This window comes from Eptatretus burgeri, chromosome 15 (genome assembly GCF_056783735.1).
Source record: "Eptatretus burgeri isolate ZD-2024b chromosome 15, Ebu_testis_v1, whole genome shotgun sequence".
Taxonomy (NCBI): Eukaryota; Metazoa; Chordata; class Myxini; order Myxiniformes; family Myxinidae; genus Eptatretus; species Eptatretus burgeri.
This window is the reverse complement of record NC_140975.1, coordinates 34,532,023-34,547,560: the sequence shown is the minus strand read 5'-3', so window position 1 is coordinate 34,547,560 and position 15,538 is coordinate 34,532,023. Positions and strand designations below refer to the sequence as shown.

Sequence of the window (15,538 nt, the reverse complement as noted above, 5' to 3'; positions counted from 1 at the left end):
CATTCTCACCTCAACTAGATGGGCCACACTAATGCCATTAATTTCAATGCCCCTGCACACGAGTCATTCAATCCACAATGAAATCATGAAAGTGCCCAAATATTGATCTGAGGACCCCCCAGCCCCCACATCCCCCCCAAGCCCCCACACCCTCTCCCATCCATAGGGTCCAAATAGAATCATTCTGCCCAAAGGCAGAAATTCAAGAAATTCCACTGTGTTCCAAAAAAGTTTAACTTTCTGGGGAATATGGCTGCATGAAACAAGGCAAAAATGATACAGGCCTTCAGGCCACCAAAGCAATAACATTCACCATTGGTGCAATATCCACTGAGAAGTGGTTTCATTATGTCCTTTGATCTGTTATGGCCAGTCTTCACCAGTCGTTTTGCTGCTACGTGCTGCCCATTATATTTTCACCCTCGGGTGTTTTTGGGTGAATGAGCATGACGTGGCATGACGTTTCCCACACAGGGCTGCACAAAAACTAAACCTCTCGTCGAAAAGGTGCCACAGGATGGTGCCAACACAACTGCATGTCGAGTTCCCTGCCTTCGCCACAAACTTCTGCGCTATTCTCCGTGACTTCCCTCCACCAACACCACCAGGACTGCTTCGTGCTGCACCGAAAGCAAAGGAGAGCCAAGGCATTGGAAAGGTAGGGGTTTTCTGAGATAGTTGTGTTGCACTGAAACTTTTTCAAGTCACCTTTGGCACTGGTAATGACATTCAACTTCAACGAACATTACTGACCATCAAGCCTGGTGTTGGCTTAGTGGTTAGGTTGGTGGCTTGGGATCCTAGGGTCCTGAGTTCAAGCCCCGTTGGCCGCTGAATTAAAATACACCAGGAGATTTACTCAGCCTGTCATCCTTCCAAGGTCAGCAAAATGAGCATCAGTGTACTGGTAAGGGGGACACTGCATCAGCGGCATAGCCGCGTCCCAACCAATGATGCAACCAGCAGCCACAGGCTGGACGAGAGAGAGAGAGACTGAGACTGAGACTGACCATCGAATCCTCAACATTCATGAGGATCATCTTTTTCATTTTTGTTAATCATCTCCCCCTTTTGCTTACATCTGTGAATCCATTAATTTGGTGGAGTACTCAAGGTTATCTTTCTTGAAGGATGTAATAAGGAAATAATTGACATCCTTCAGGATCCACAAATGGAAGCAAAAATGACTGAACATTAGAACTTTCTTCGTTGAAAGAAAAGCCTGACGTAGAAACATCTGGCAGAAAATACACCATTTGATATCAACCCTTGTTTACAATGAGGGAATCAAACACTCAGTAATGCTGTCCAGAAGACTATCCCCGTTAACTTCGAACCATCATCACAATTGTACCGGTGGTTGAACAGGTACAGGTGGTAGAATTGGCAAACCATGTTGGTGCTGGTGATTAAAACTGGCTGTTGTGAGATGGCACATAAACTCAGTCTATCTCAACAGTCATGGATAGTTTTGGTAATGTAAGGAGATTCAAGGAAATATCTTCAGTCATAATTTGTTTCTTTTCTTCTTCTTTTTTTTCTTGGAAGGAATAAACAAACGGACACAAGTGACAGTTCCGGTTAACGGTAGAGAATACGATACATAACTTAAGGTTTTTGACATAAATTTGTGCCGGTTGTCTCGATTGAAAGGTGGTGCTGGTTGTCTAAGTGTTATTAAGAAAAACGTAATGAATGCATTAAAGGAAGCAATCAACATGGGTTCATGTAAGGGTACATATTCTGTGAGTTTATTGTTAAATATGTGGAATAAAGAACCAGTCTTGCTTGTAAACGCTACTGTTGATCTGCACCAGCAGACAGGTAGAACAGTAGATGAAATAAATGGAATTTTTTATTGGAGTATACCAACCTCAGTGTGAAGCAAGGCAGAGAAGCTGACGTTTTGGGCGTTAAACCCCCTTTCGTTCTGACGAAGGGTTAATGCCCGAAATTTTAGCTTCTCCTCAACTTTTCAAATTTCAACTGATTTCATCCATTTTTTTCTAATACGGACTTTAATAATCTAAAACAATAATGAATGTGTTAATTATATTGGCCATTAGTATTGACAAAAAAAAAGAATGTGGATTGGAACCATAATCCTACCATGAGTTAAACCTGCTTTCACGGATACCATGGAAAAAGCGTGTGCTCTTCAGTGGACTGTATTTCCGTTGTAGAGAGTAAATTGGCGAGCTGAGAGTTTGGCTATTAACACAAGGACAATGGAAGAAATCAACAGGACATCGAGTGAGATATGCTAACAGCTATGCGTTGCAAGGAGAAGCTGACGTTTCAGGCATTAACCTTTCGTTGGAGCAAAAATGTCAGCGTGTCGGAAGAGTTCTTTTCCTCTGATGAAGAATTAACGACCGAAATATCAGGTTCCCCTTGCTTCCCACAGCAGTTAGCATATTCTGATGAACGTCATGTTGATTCCATCCATTGTTCTACCTGTCTGCTGACACAGATCGACACCAGCTTTCATGAAGACTAGTTTTACATTCTTAATTTAAGTTAAGACTTTAAAGTTTGGTTAGTAAAGTGAGATACCTAGATTTGTCAATTATTGGTATTGACCAGTACAGTGACAAATCATCAAAGCAAAAAAAAAAAATAATAATAATTTTAGATATCGCTATGACATTCCTTTTGCTCGAGCAAAAGCTTCTCCCTGACCGGAACCCAGCAATTAACTGAATACATTTTGAAATTGCAGATTACTTCTCCAGCATCATGCAATTTTTTTGTTCAAAGAATTTTGTTGAACATCGTCTCGGGTTTTATTTGTACATTATATGTTTGCAAATTTATTTGAGGTTTCTCACCAATTACATTAAGGTTTATGATTTTTCTTAGCACACATGGACAACAATTGTTAAGAACGGAATAGTTGATGATGACAACTGGGTTGATCATAATTGCACACAATTATTTTTATTTCAAAATGAACAGGAGAATGTAAGATATTCACTAATGATAGGAATGACAGAATTTACACAACAGATGGAAAAATAAAATCAAATTCCCATTTCTGTACCATGTTCCAGCATTGTACGGAAATATTACCGTACATGAGAAATCCCTAATTGTGCCACAGGATGAGGAATTTGCTCAAAGCCTTTTGTCATAAAAGTGCCGAGAGAGTAGAAAGGTAACTAGTGTACACCATATTGTAACAAGTGAGAGATATCTGGTGATTAGGGTAGTCACGGACAACAGAGCAATAAGAAAATATCAATAGTGCAGTTCCTGGTCCAAGGGAATGCACATCCAAGACTGTCAGCGATTGGAGGGGAGAGGAAAGCAGTGCTTTCGAAGAATTCTCACAATGCTTCTTCCATTACATCCGTCACTTTTCCATATCATTCCAGGCTGTGCAGGTTAATTAGCCCTGCCAGTGAAATTGCACAATATGGGGAATTGCTCGGTGGGCATATTCCTCTGTGGTTTTGACTTGCGCGACGCAAACTGATTTCTCAAAGGACTTTTGCCATTATGAATTCTTTATGAGCCGTCTAACTGTTTTTCATTTGCAATGATGACTTTTGATTACTTTATGGAAGGAAAATTACAAATTCCAGATAAAGTGTCTGAAATAATCAAGCGCCATAATCATTGCAGCTTATAAAGCAGTCTGCAATGATATTGCTTCATTCAATGTTGCATCACATAGAGACCGTTTTGTTTGATGTCAGAATTGCATTTTTATGTTTGAATTGCTACCAATAACGAGTCTAGTAAGTGTCTACCTCGCCAGGTAAAGGTCATGCTGCGGATCAGCCCAGGAGAGCCAGGTGAAACCTCAGCTTTCCTCAAGGCAGATACAGGCAAGGCACAAGTGATTCTCCATGAGCCAGAACCCCCAAACGGTTTGCTGAGTGCTGCAGCCCGTCGTCTTGCCATCAGTGCGCCCAAGATGTTTGCCTTTGATGCTGTATTTTGTCGGGATGCAACACAGGTGTGCCAACAATACTTAAAGTGATGTGCATTCTTCGATAAAGTTTGTGCAGTTGTGACGGTCACAGAGAAACTCTCTCCTAGAAATCCGTTTCGATCTGCTCATATAAAGACCAGTTACACTTTATTGGAAATACTCTTTTTGAATTTCTCTGAAAGCTGTCTCGAATTAAATAATTTCCAAAAAATATGATATATTTTCTGAAAGTAACAATCTGTGTAGGTCCATCTGAATTTGAGTTGTACTCGAGAAAAGCAGCCACATCACGACTGCACTGTCTGTGGTTTTATAACAAACATGCAAACGGCTTCATTATAAATTGGCCGTATAAATATCATGTGTGCAAGAATTGTACTGTTTTAACCGTTTCCCACATTTGGCACCCTCACCTTCCCTTCTGCCCTCTTTTTCCGAAGTTCTTACTCTTTCAAACAATATTGCCGTTGTACTCCCCTCCTCTTAAACCCGTCATCTCCATCTGATCTCACTGATAGCTGTTCTAGAAAGACTGTTGTCAGATAAAAATGCAAGCAGACATTCCCTTCATACATATGTATGGATGAGCTGGCAATTCAGCCTTATCTATTTTAAATGAAAATAATGTCTTTCTCTCTAACTTTTTTTTGATATAAATCAGACAAATGACTGGTGAAAATACATTCTTCACAAAAATTCAGCAACAACTTTTAAACTGTGAAATAAGGTATGGATGCACGCTTGAGATATTGCAAACCAAAGCTCACTAGAAGGCATCCCAAAATGCAAAGCCCGTCCGCATCTGCTTTGTACTTGAACTAAACTTGACGAAAACAAAAGCTAAAAAATTTTTTATTAATTACTCTTCTCCATATTCTCATAATAAAGGTTTGTTGACAATTTGAAGACAAAAGCTGAAATGGTAAACTGGAAAGCATCTCAAAATGCAAGTAGACAATATAAAGAAACAGAGAAGCGTTTAAAAAAACCCAACTGTCTTATGCTGTGCAGTGGGGGACAGGCTAATAAGGGCTATTTATACTTACCATGACTTTGCCTTTGGATATTTTGACCCAATTATTAATTAGTGATCTCCATATTCTCATAATAAAGGTTTGTTGAAAATTTGATGAGAAAAGCTCAAATGGTTAAAAAAAGAAGTTGTGGCCTGGACGCATGCACACACACACACACACACACACACACACACACACACACACACACACACACACACACTTGCAAAATCCTGTCTCGCTGCGCAGGTAAATGGGCTGATGAACAAAGAGAGACAGTCATGAGAATGGACATTCATCATGTAATGTTACACTTATCATGAGCTCTGTGTATATGTCTACACATTGCTTATGTTAATGCCCTCTGAAAACTACCCACTCATGTGGTCTAAATCAGTTAAGGAATGGCTGGTTATCATGGAAGACCAAAATAAATGGCTCACATCATCGAGATGGTTCATGGGGAAATAATTCAAACTGGCTGCTTCCCTGTGCAATGTTCATCACACTGTTATTTCTGGAGCACTGATGGGTATGGTCAAAATGGACAGTTCAAGGGAAAACTCATTCAGGTCACCCAATGGTAGTAATTACACGTGAGGATCGTTATATATAATGATCTCCAAAGGAACTATTTTTCAACATCGCAATATTTTCAGTATGACCTGAAAAGAGCAATCAACCATCAAAATTTGAACCTAACAGTTTGAAATAGGCTTCATACCAGTGGTATGAGGTTCAGAAGACAACTGATCTGTATTCCTCCAACACAGCGCCATTGACATCAATGCATATAATGGATGACACAACTTCACACCCAGAGGGTAAATCATTGATGCCATGTTCTTTTCACTGGCAAATCCAGATTCTGTTTTGACTTCCTTAATGGACGCATTAGAGTCTGTAGACAAGGTGTAGAGCAATTTTCTAATTCCGGCATGACACAACATCATCGTTTTAATAGGTGCAGCATGATGGTGTGAGCAAACATTCAAGTTGGAGGAAAAACGAATCTTTTCATCATTAATTTTGTGGCTATGACTGCTGTCAGCTAAACTGATGAGATCTTTATGGTTGTAGTCATTCCTCTAGCGTCTAGCCCAAGAGCAAGGTGCCAACTTTATCCCTATTGATGCCTATGTTTGTCCACATCCTGCACGTGTTATTATCACTGCACTTCATCACTCACAAACATCACTTGATCTGCATGACTTCCGGACTTGAATCCAATTGAGCACATTTAGGGACATCGTAGTGAATTTTGTCCATGGTTGCCAAGTCTGCCCACAGTTTCTTGATCAATAGGAAGTTGCCCTGGTTGAATAATGTGCAGCATTCCATGGTGAGAGCTGGATTGTCTGACTTTGTCCATGTCAAGATGTATTTTTCAATCCATATCTCCCTATGCTTTTAAGTGTCGATGATAGAAGACATGTGCTAGCTTGTATTAAGGTCAGTGGTAGTCACAAATTTATAATGAAGCCATGTCTGCCAATGCAAGCTTTCTTGTGCTCATTAGTCTTACCCCAAAGGGGTTATGAGACGATTGCAATGCGTGCGTGTCCACGTCTATATATTTTTGCTTTAAAAATGCTTTCTCTGCAACCGCTTGTTCAATCGATGCAAAACTTTAAACATCAGAGGACTCCCCATGGACACAATTTTATTGGCAACCTGACATCATTGGTCACAAGATATGGCAGCCATCTTGGATTAAAGGAAAAAAAATTGGACATCTATCTTCTTTTCTCGGAAACTGCTCAACAACAAAAAAAATTGAACCTTGGCCTATGTCATCAATTCCCCGATGGGGTATATAAGGTGATAAGGATGACATAATCAGTGAAGTGGTATTTCAGCCATAATTTATTGAATCGAAATCCTTATCCAAAAAATCGAAACTTCATATATCTGATCTATGACCCGATGTCAGTGAAAAATTAAATTTATGATGTCATTGGTCATATGGTCTGGCAGCCACATTGGATTGAAAATAAAAATGTAAAAAATCTTCTCCAGAACCGCTTAAGAGATTGATGCAAAACTTCATGCATATGATCGACTAGCCATGGAGAATATGGTTTGATTTTTTTTTTTCATATACATCTTCATTGATGCAATTTAGCCTTAATGTGCACAACATTGGTCGTTAAATATCCCAATGATCAATAATGGCAATGCATGTGACATAATAGGGTGCATGGATGATACAGGGCCATATGGGCCATAATATATCGGCCATAATAGCTAGCAGTGGACCATAATAGTCGCGTGCTCAGTGAGTGATGGTATTTTTGTTCAGAATGAACACGCAAGGTGAGACGATGTACTCTACCAAGTGCTGTTCTAGTATCCAGACTAGATTCATTGACAATCTTCACACTCATGTCACAGAGTCAAACCAAGTCATGATCGCATGGATGACATCAATGTGGCTTGCAGTAACATCATATTTGTTTATGGATGTGCAACTTAATAGCGAGAATACCAACATACCTTAATTCATCAAAATACATCACTAACCTCAAACATTTTTTTGCACAATTTTTGTGAGGACTATGTATGTATTTGGAGGACTATGCAAGCATGGAAATGGCTGTAAAATGATGATGATGATGATGATGATGATGATATAAATATATATATATATATATATATATATATCCATGGGGGATATGTTCCTGACAAATGTCGTGGCATTATTTCAATGGGAAAAAGGTGCTTCATGATTCAACAGGGGAAATCAAAAATCCTGTGAAAAACCATTAATATGCTCATGAAAAACTGTGAATACATGAAGCACAGGGCCACAAATGTAGAAACAGGTCAGAAAAACTGGGAATGTATTTAAAACCACAAATACTCGAAAAACCATGAATACGTGAAGCAAAGGGCCGCAAATGTGGATGCAGGTCATAAAAACTGCAAATATGCAAAAAACGATGCATACGTGAAGCACCGGGCCGCAAGTGTCGAACCAGGTCAGAAAAACTGCGTATATGCGAAAACCATGAATACATGAAGCACAGGGCCGTGAATGTAGAAGCAGGTCAGAAAAACCATGAATGTGCCTGCAAAAAACAACGAATCTGTGAATCAGAGGGCCACAAATGTAGAAGCAGTTGAGAAAAACCACGAATATGCCCGTGATAAATTGCAAATACAGAATTTTTTTTGCGAATACACTAAGTGCAAGGCAGAAAATAAATGAGAATGTCAGGACCCAACTGTGTGTGTATATGTATATATATATATATATATATATATATATATATATATATATATATATATATATATATATATATATATATATATATATATATATACACTGCTGGACCCCATTATTCACGGAGGATATGTTCCTGAAAAATGCCGCGAATATCGAGGCATTGTTTTTTTGTTTTTATTTTATTTCTTTTTTAGTCGAGACTTGTTCTGGTTGGTTATGAAAAATGTTCCTGAAAAATGCCACGAATGTCGGGATCCGTGAATGTTGGGGCATTGTTTTTTGGTTTATTTGTTTTTTTTGTTTTAATTTTTTTACATGGTCTAGACTTGTGGAAGTGATTATGCAGAACAAATCTGGACACAACATAACAAAGGGAACAGCAGGAGAAAGGGGAAACACTAACAGCAGGGCAGAGGGAGAAAGGAGATGGACAAACAAGGAATGCAGGTAACGATGAGGGGTAAGGGAGAATCAAAGGGTGGACAGTATGCATACATAAGCAAAATTGTGTTTGATCAGTTTGTGATTTTGTGAAGGTCTGAGGAGAGGGAAGAGCTGCCTGTCTGTCAGAAGGATGAGTGATGTCACAGCAGAGAGTGGAGTCATCAGCAAAGAGGTAAAGAGGATTTTCTAAAGAGTCAGTGAGTGAGATCATTGATGAAGATTCGCAATAATATGGGGCCTAGAACACTGCCTTGGGGTACTCCAGCCTTGACAGGGAGAGGAGACGAAATGGTTCCATTGAGAGCCACACGTTGTCTACGAGAGTGGAGGAAGTACATTATTCAAGAGTGGAGTTGGCCTTGGATTTCATAGACAGACAGTTTGGAGAGCAAGGCAGGATGCCAGACTGCATCAAAAGCTCAAGATATGTCCAGAGAGATGGCCCTGATCTTATGTCTGATATTGAGGGCCTCCACCATTGTTGGGAGAGTAGAAGCAGCATGCTCATGGTAGAATGACCAAGTCTGAATCTGAATTGATGATCTGAGATGAAGCTGTTGGAGAAAAGAAATGATTTTATGTCAACTGCGAAAATGGATTCCATGACCTTGCTGATGATTGGAAGTACAGGAAGCTAATCAGGCTGTAGTTAAGGGGATCTGTTTTTGCATCTTTTTTATGTAATACTGTGATGTTGTCTGATTATCAATTTCTCTGGTGGAGATAGGATCGGACTTCTCCGGTGTTAAAAAATAAATAAATTAAATAGCGATAATAAAAAAATAATAAAAAAATTAAAATGTAGAAGCAGGTCACACTTTGCGGCCCACGAATACACGGGATCTGTTTCCTTTGCATGTTGTATTTATTGATTATGAAAAAGCATTCACCAGTGTGGAATCGCATGCCATCATATACAAGCTCTCCCTCTCAGAAATCTAAACCTCAAGTATATCAATATATTTAGTGAGGTAGACAATGGTGGAACAACACACTTGAAACTGCACCAAACAGTGGTGAGAACAAGATCGAAAGGAGTGTCAGATAGGGAAACATGATCTGATCAAAATTGTACACTGCTTGCCTTGGAGTGTTCTAATGGATACATTGGGAGAATAGAGGATTAAATGTCATTATAGAAAGCCTAAACCACCTACAATTCACAGATGACTGTTTTAATCTCAAGTAACTCCTTTGCTGTTAATGCTGAAGAACTGAAAATAATGATGGAAGAGCTCAATTTGGAGAGTCAAAAGGTCGGACGAAAATTAATATAACAAAATTAATGTTCAACTGCTATGAAAAAATGGAAGAGATTTAAATTGACATTTGCAAAATTGAAGAAACCAACAATCACATTTTTTTGAAGACAACTCCTGCAACTCAATACGGATTACTTTGAAGAAGCTGTGTGAGAGCAGCGGTGGCAGCATTTTGAAAATTGAAAAATGTTGTGAAAAGCAAACTGCCATTGTGTCTGAAAGGAAAGTTTACCTTCAGTGTGTTCTCTCTGCAATGGCACATGGCAGTGAAACATCGTCTTTAACAAACGCGGAGCAAAACTTGATTATCATGCAAATAGCCATGTAAAGATAGTGTCATGGTTCAACCAAAAGGGACAAGAAGATAAACGAATTAAAAAACATTTTAAAATGGAACTGTGCTAGATACATAGCAAGAAGAATGGATAAATGATGAACAATGATAGTTGGAAACTGGCAACCTCGCTGAGGTCCTGGAAGAAGCAGAGGTGGTCCAAATATCAGATTGAGAGATAAAATAGAAGAAATTAATGGAGTACAAAGCCTCTTGAGTTGCACTGAATAGAACCGAATGAACCATGTTGAGGGGGTGGGGGACCCTCTTTCACCTGTCCTGCAGTGGACTAAATTGACTGGTCGTCAAGACGGGAGATTCAAAACAAACTCACAGGCTTTGCCTTCTTCACAGCCAGGTCCTCGGTCATGGTTCCCTTGCCAGTTGGCCCCTTAACCTCAATATGAGCTTTAGGGGCCGGGCCAGCAGCGTCTACAAAGACAAATGCCATCTCTAGCTGCTTGAGTTATTGGTTGGCCATCTTGACTTGTCCAGTTCTGCATTTCTGCCATATCTGAATTTAGCTTATTGGAGCATCATTAGAGCTCTCTCGCCTACTTCCTTCCTCTCTTTACTGGCAACTCCCAGCTTGGTCAGAGTTAGGGTTAGAATGTAGGTGCAAACCCTCAGCACCCAACTTTGAATGGGATACAATGTACCTTGCAGCTTCCTTCCTTCCATTAGGTTCTGAGTTCTGAGTATTTGTCCATCATGTACTCATGGGCTACATGGACATTGTCTTCTCATGAGACAGTCAGCTCACTAAGCCTGGCCAGCTTTGCTTCCACTGACCACAGCAAAATATCTGGTCTCAGGTTGCTGTGGGAAGATCATCTGTTTCTCTAGTTCCACAGCTTGCTGGCTTTGCTCAAGGTTCCAACTGTCTTAGATTTGGTTTTCTTCCCCTTCAAAACATGATTTTCCCTCTCACACAAAGGGAATCACAGTTGCCCTTCTCTTTTGCCTGTTATGATTGGCATTTGCCTTTTGGACCTCATAATACAAGCTGCACTTGCTTCAGCACTTGGCTGTGTCTTTCAGTGTAGATACCCTCTATTCGAGATACTTTGCAATTTGTCAGGACATGTTTCAATGATCCTATCCTGTCATACTTATGGCATTTTTATTTTGTCAGCCTTCCTCCACTTCATGTTGTGGGGTGTAAGGAGGACATCACACATTGCTCTGGCCAGAAACCTTCATTTTAGTGGCTCCATGCTCCAGATGCTAATCAATGACACTTTCTTGACTCAGTCTCATCACTAGTACACCACACTTCTTGTTGAAATAGACCAACTGCCTTAGCCAATCGTACCTCCCTCCTCCTCCTTTTATTGCACATCAGCTTTCTGGAAGAACTGCATTCAGCTCATCTTGTTTGAACTCGTCCCATTAAGTCCTTCTGTCTTAATCAGCCACCATCTCCTCCTGGACAGGCCATTTTCATCCAATTCTTGCATCTGGTGGAGTTCCCCTCAAGAATGGGTCCTTGGAATCACTCAAGGTTATATCCTAGTGTACTTTCTTGGCTTGAACCCCTTCTGTAAGTACTATCAACCATAAGATTAGCTTATTAGACTGGCAATAGAGAAGCTGGCAATAGGCAATTAATAGTTCAGGGTGGTATTCCAAGCCATCATCTAATCTGCACTGACACTCTTTTCCATCCTTTCCACATGTAACAGTGCCATGTTGGACACCATCAGTGGCCACATGACTCTTGGGAAAAAGCCATACTTCAGGAATTAAAGTTTGTACTTTCCTGGTAACAGGCACTTACCAATGCATTTTAAACTGTCTTCCACCCAGTGGTGGATCTCTTTCAGCTGTGTCTTGTCAGACAGGTCCGATGTAAACCCTCAACCCAGGCTCTTGACTAGGGCATCTGACACTCAGTATTTGCTCAACACCTATTGTGAAGTGCATTTTCTCATCAAGCTTCCCTTCCCTCAGGACGAGACTCCTTAACTTCTTGGATTTGACCTTCATTCTGCTCTATTGAATCAGCTGCTCAAGCCACCTTAACACCTTCTTTGCCTCCTCTGTACTTGGATTAAGCAAGGTGAGGTCATCCATGAATACTCTCAGCAGTGGTAACTCCAGACCTGGCTCAATATCCACCCCTCTCCCTTTTGAACTTGTGTTTCTGACAATTATATCCATAACCATCACAAATAGGATAGGAGAGATGGTACAGCCCATCGGTATGCCAACCTCCAAAGGCTTGAATGCAGATGTGTACTCACCTGTCAAGAATCTCATCTGGAATCCTTCATATTACTTTCTCAGACAGTTACACATCTGGTAAGCTAAAAAACTCAAGAGCCAATCATATAATGGCATGAGGAACAGAGCCATATGCATTGGCAAGATCCAGCCAGACCCACTGATAGATCTTCCTTCCTCTCTTTATTGGTCTGAATGGTGTGTCTTATTATCACTGAGTGCTCCACACAGCCAGGGAGGCCTGGGATCCCGACCTTCTGGATTGATATATCAATGTTGCCATTTGTCACCAGGGACTTGGAAAGATGCTCGGCAAGGATTCCTATTATGATCTTTCCATCATACCCTGCTGATTTGTAACAAGCAGGTGAGAGCAGACATAGTTTCAGGTGACGTTTCATTGAGTACGCATAATTTTTATGTTATGCTAACTACTACTTGCTAAGGCTATACGATGTGCTAACTACTTCTGGTTAAATTAGCCCAAATAAGAGGATGGATGTCTTCCTCAGGCTAAACGACCACGTTTGCCATAAAGTGTCCGCGATGATTCCCACACAGCCACTTCCGGTCATATACTGGTGTGAAGAGCTAATCAGCAGTGTTTTTAACCAGCTTAAGCAAATATCTTATGAAAATTATCATGATAAATAATCCAATATGATCGTGCTAAGGTAGCACGCATTCTGGTTTTGATTCTCAGAATAACTATAAACTATTCGGATTTGTGTTTCACAGGCAGCGCATGTTGGATGTTAAGCTGGAGACCCATCTGCTAGTATTAGTTGGTGGACATTATGAAATTTCCAGAGTATCTGATCAACAAAAAGTTGGCAAGTTATCGTTGCCACCTTAGCCAAATTCCAAATTCCTGCCTAAACTGTGGTGTGCAAGTGATCTGTTCTTTGATATTCGGACACCGTTTGCTCTATCAAAGTGTGGTTGCTGTTTGTGCAGCAGCTTCAACACAAAAAAAAATGATTTCATGCATTCAGGTGTGTTCACACGTCAAAGCTGAGCTCTGTCGAATTTATGGTTCATTCTATCATCATCATCGTCTTCATTTGTCATGTTTATGACCCATGTACATATTTTATTCGTACATGCTGTAAATATTCTACATAATTAAATGCAACTATGTACTCCAACTATGTTTTTTTTTAAAAGCCCCGATTATTCCTACTTTATTGTGGCCATCATTTGGCCAATTCTTTCACAAACTCGTTGGCCAGGCCTGACATTCGACTGAAGGTAACAGAAAAACAAGAAATCTTAACATCCAACAACTAATGCGAGCAGACATGACCCCCAGTTTAGCGTCCATCTGAAGGACCGCATCCACATTTACGCCTTTCCCTGCAGGCATAACACCAGGGTGATAGTTTATAGCTGGCCCGAGATTTGAACCCAGGCTAGACAGCAAAGTGGTGAATGCACATGCCGCTAGGCTATCCCACCAATAAATTACAACCATAAACCAGCATATTCTAATCCATTAGAGCATGAAAGCCTCCTTGAACTTACTTTGAGCAGTGATTGGCATACTCACAATGCTTTTTCAGTTGTAGCTTGGAAAGGGTGTACAGCCATGAGAATTGAAACTTGAACCCACAACGGCCACTCGAGAAATTAATAAGTCTTTAACCACTCGACCAAGCAGCCAGCAATCGTAAATATAATAATTAATTTGAACAAGAGCCAGAATTGCTTTGCAATACATGTCCCTGCCCAATATGATATTTTCTAAGTCCAAAAAGGGCATAACTGTGTGAGAAATTGACGAAACTCCCTGAAACTCGAACTTGTTCTGTAACTTATCATAATAAAGCCATGTACCAAGTTTCAGTTGAATATGTTAAATGGTATGGGGAAAAAGGCTGAAAAACCACAGGTCGGACGGATGGACGGATGGACTGACAAAGAGCAAACCTTTACTCCCCTCCGGTGAAGTGGTGAAGCCGGTCAGGGACTAATAATTGGGTGTAGATATAAAGAAATTCAAAATACACTGACATTGATGCTTGATGAAAAGTGTAAATTTACCGACAGCAGCTGCTGACCCTGAGCTGTGGCCTTTGAAACAGCTCCTGGTGAAGTTCTGCAGCAACAGCACTTTATACACCTTGTATTGGCCTTGGCACAACAGCTGTTTTATATTTTCCTTTTTTCTCATGGATAACTTGAGTAACCTCATGGCAGTGTCAAATTGTTTGATAGGAAAACAGCTCTTGGACAACCAAACTTTTTTCAGTTTGTTCTCATTCTGTCATATGATTTTGTTTTTTGGGGGAGGTTAGGGGGGGAGGAAAACAGAGTTTCATACATGTCGTGTTGCAAGATTTGGGTGGTTGTATTTCCTTCCAGGCCGAGGTGTGCGCGGGCAGCATTGGGGATGTGGTGCAGGCTGTGGTTAATGGTGCCGATGGCTGTGTTTTCTGCTTTGGCCATGCAAAGTTGGGTAAGGAAATCAATGTTGACATTTGTGTTTGCATTTTAAAATCCTTTTTTGTTTGTTTCTTTCATCACTACTCAAAAGTTTTATGCTTGCATAAGTTAACATGACTTTTGTGCTTTTGACAAAATATTTAATGTTGTACATAACTTGCTTTTTTTGTTGTAAACAATATCGAGACTCATGGAAGAGAGAGATAACAGAGGTTCGAAATAAATCAAAGAACTATATAGCGGTTTGGGGTGGGTGGGTAATGGATCCACAGTTGGACTCAAGCAAAGGAATGAAGGAACAGGAAAAAAAGAGAGGGGAGAGGAAGAGGCACAGCAACCAGCAAGTATGAGAGTTAGTGGGGATAACGATTTGAATGAAGATGGAGCATGGGGGGGGGGGGTTGAGGAGTACACCGCCTGCTTTGAAGCAAGAGAGGGAAGAGTGGGATAAAACAGCCTGTGGAGGGTTGTTCCACAAACAGGAGAATTGAGGAACAAAAGGGTTGAGGTATGCAGTAAGCATGGATTATGAGGGTTTCATCAAGAGGACGTTACTGGAAGAAGACGTGCATTCTGCAGTTGCTGGGGAGGGTCAGAGGGCTCAGGAATGTCATGAGCTCCCCTCAAAATACACCAAAGGAGAGG

General features: G+C 40.5%; 1 protein-coding gene across 1 annotated transcript in view; it reads left to right on the top strand.

Annotated features, from left to right (window-relative positions):
• The window catches only part of KIF26B (kinesin family member 26B), a 227,864-nt gene that overhangs the window by 114,698 nt on the left and 97,628 nt on the right, over window positions 1–15,538 (top strand). The window contains exons 5-7 of the mRNA XM_085857469.1: window positions 475–658; window positions 3,764–3,964; window positions 14,813–14,906. Coding sequence (XP_085713595.1) covers window positions 475–658; window positions 3,764–3,964; window positions 14,813–14,906 — 479 coding nt within the window. The remainder of the gene's footprint in view (window positions 1–474; window positions 659–3,763; window positions 3,965–14,812; window positions 14,907–15,538) is intronic.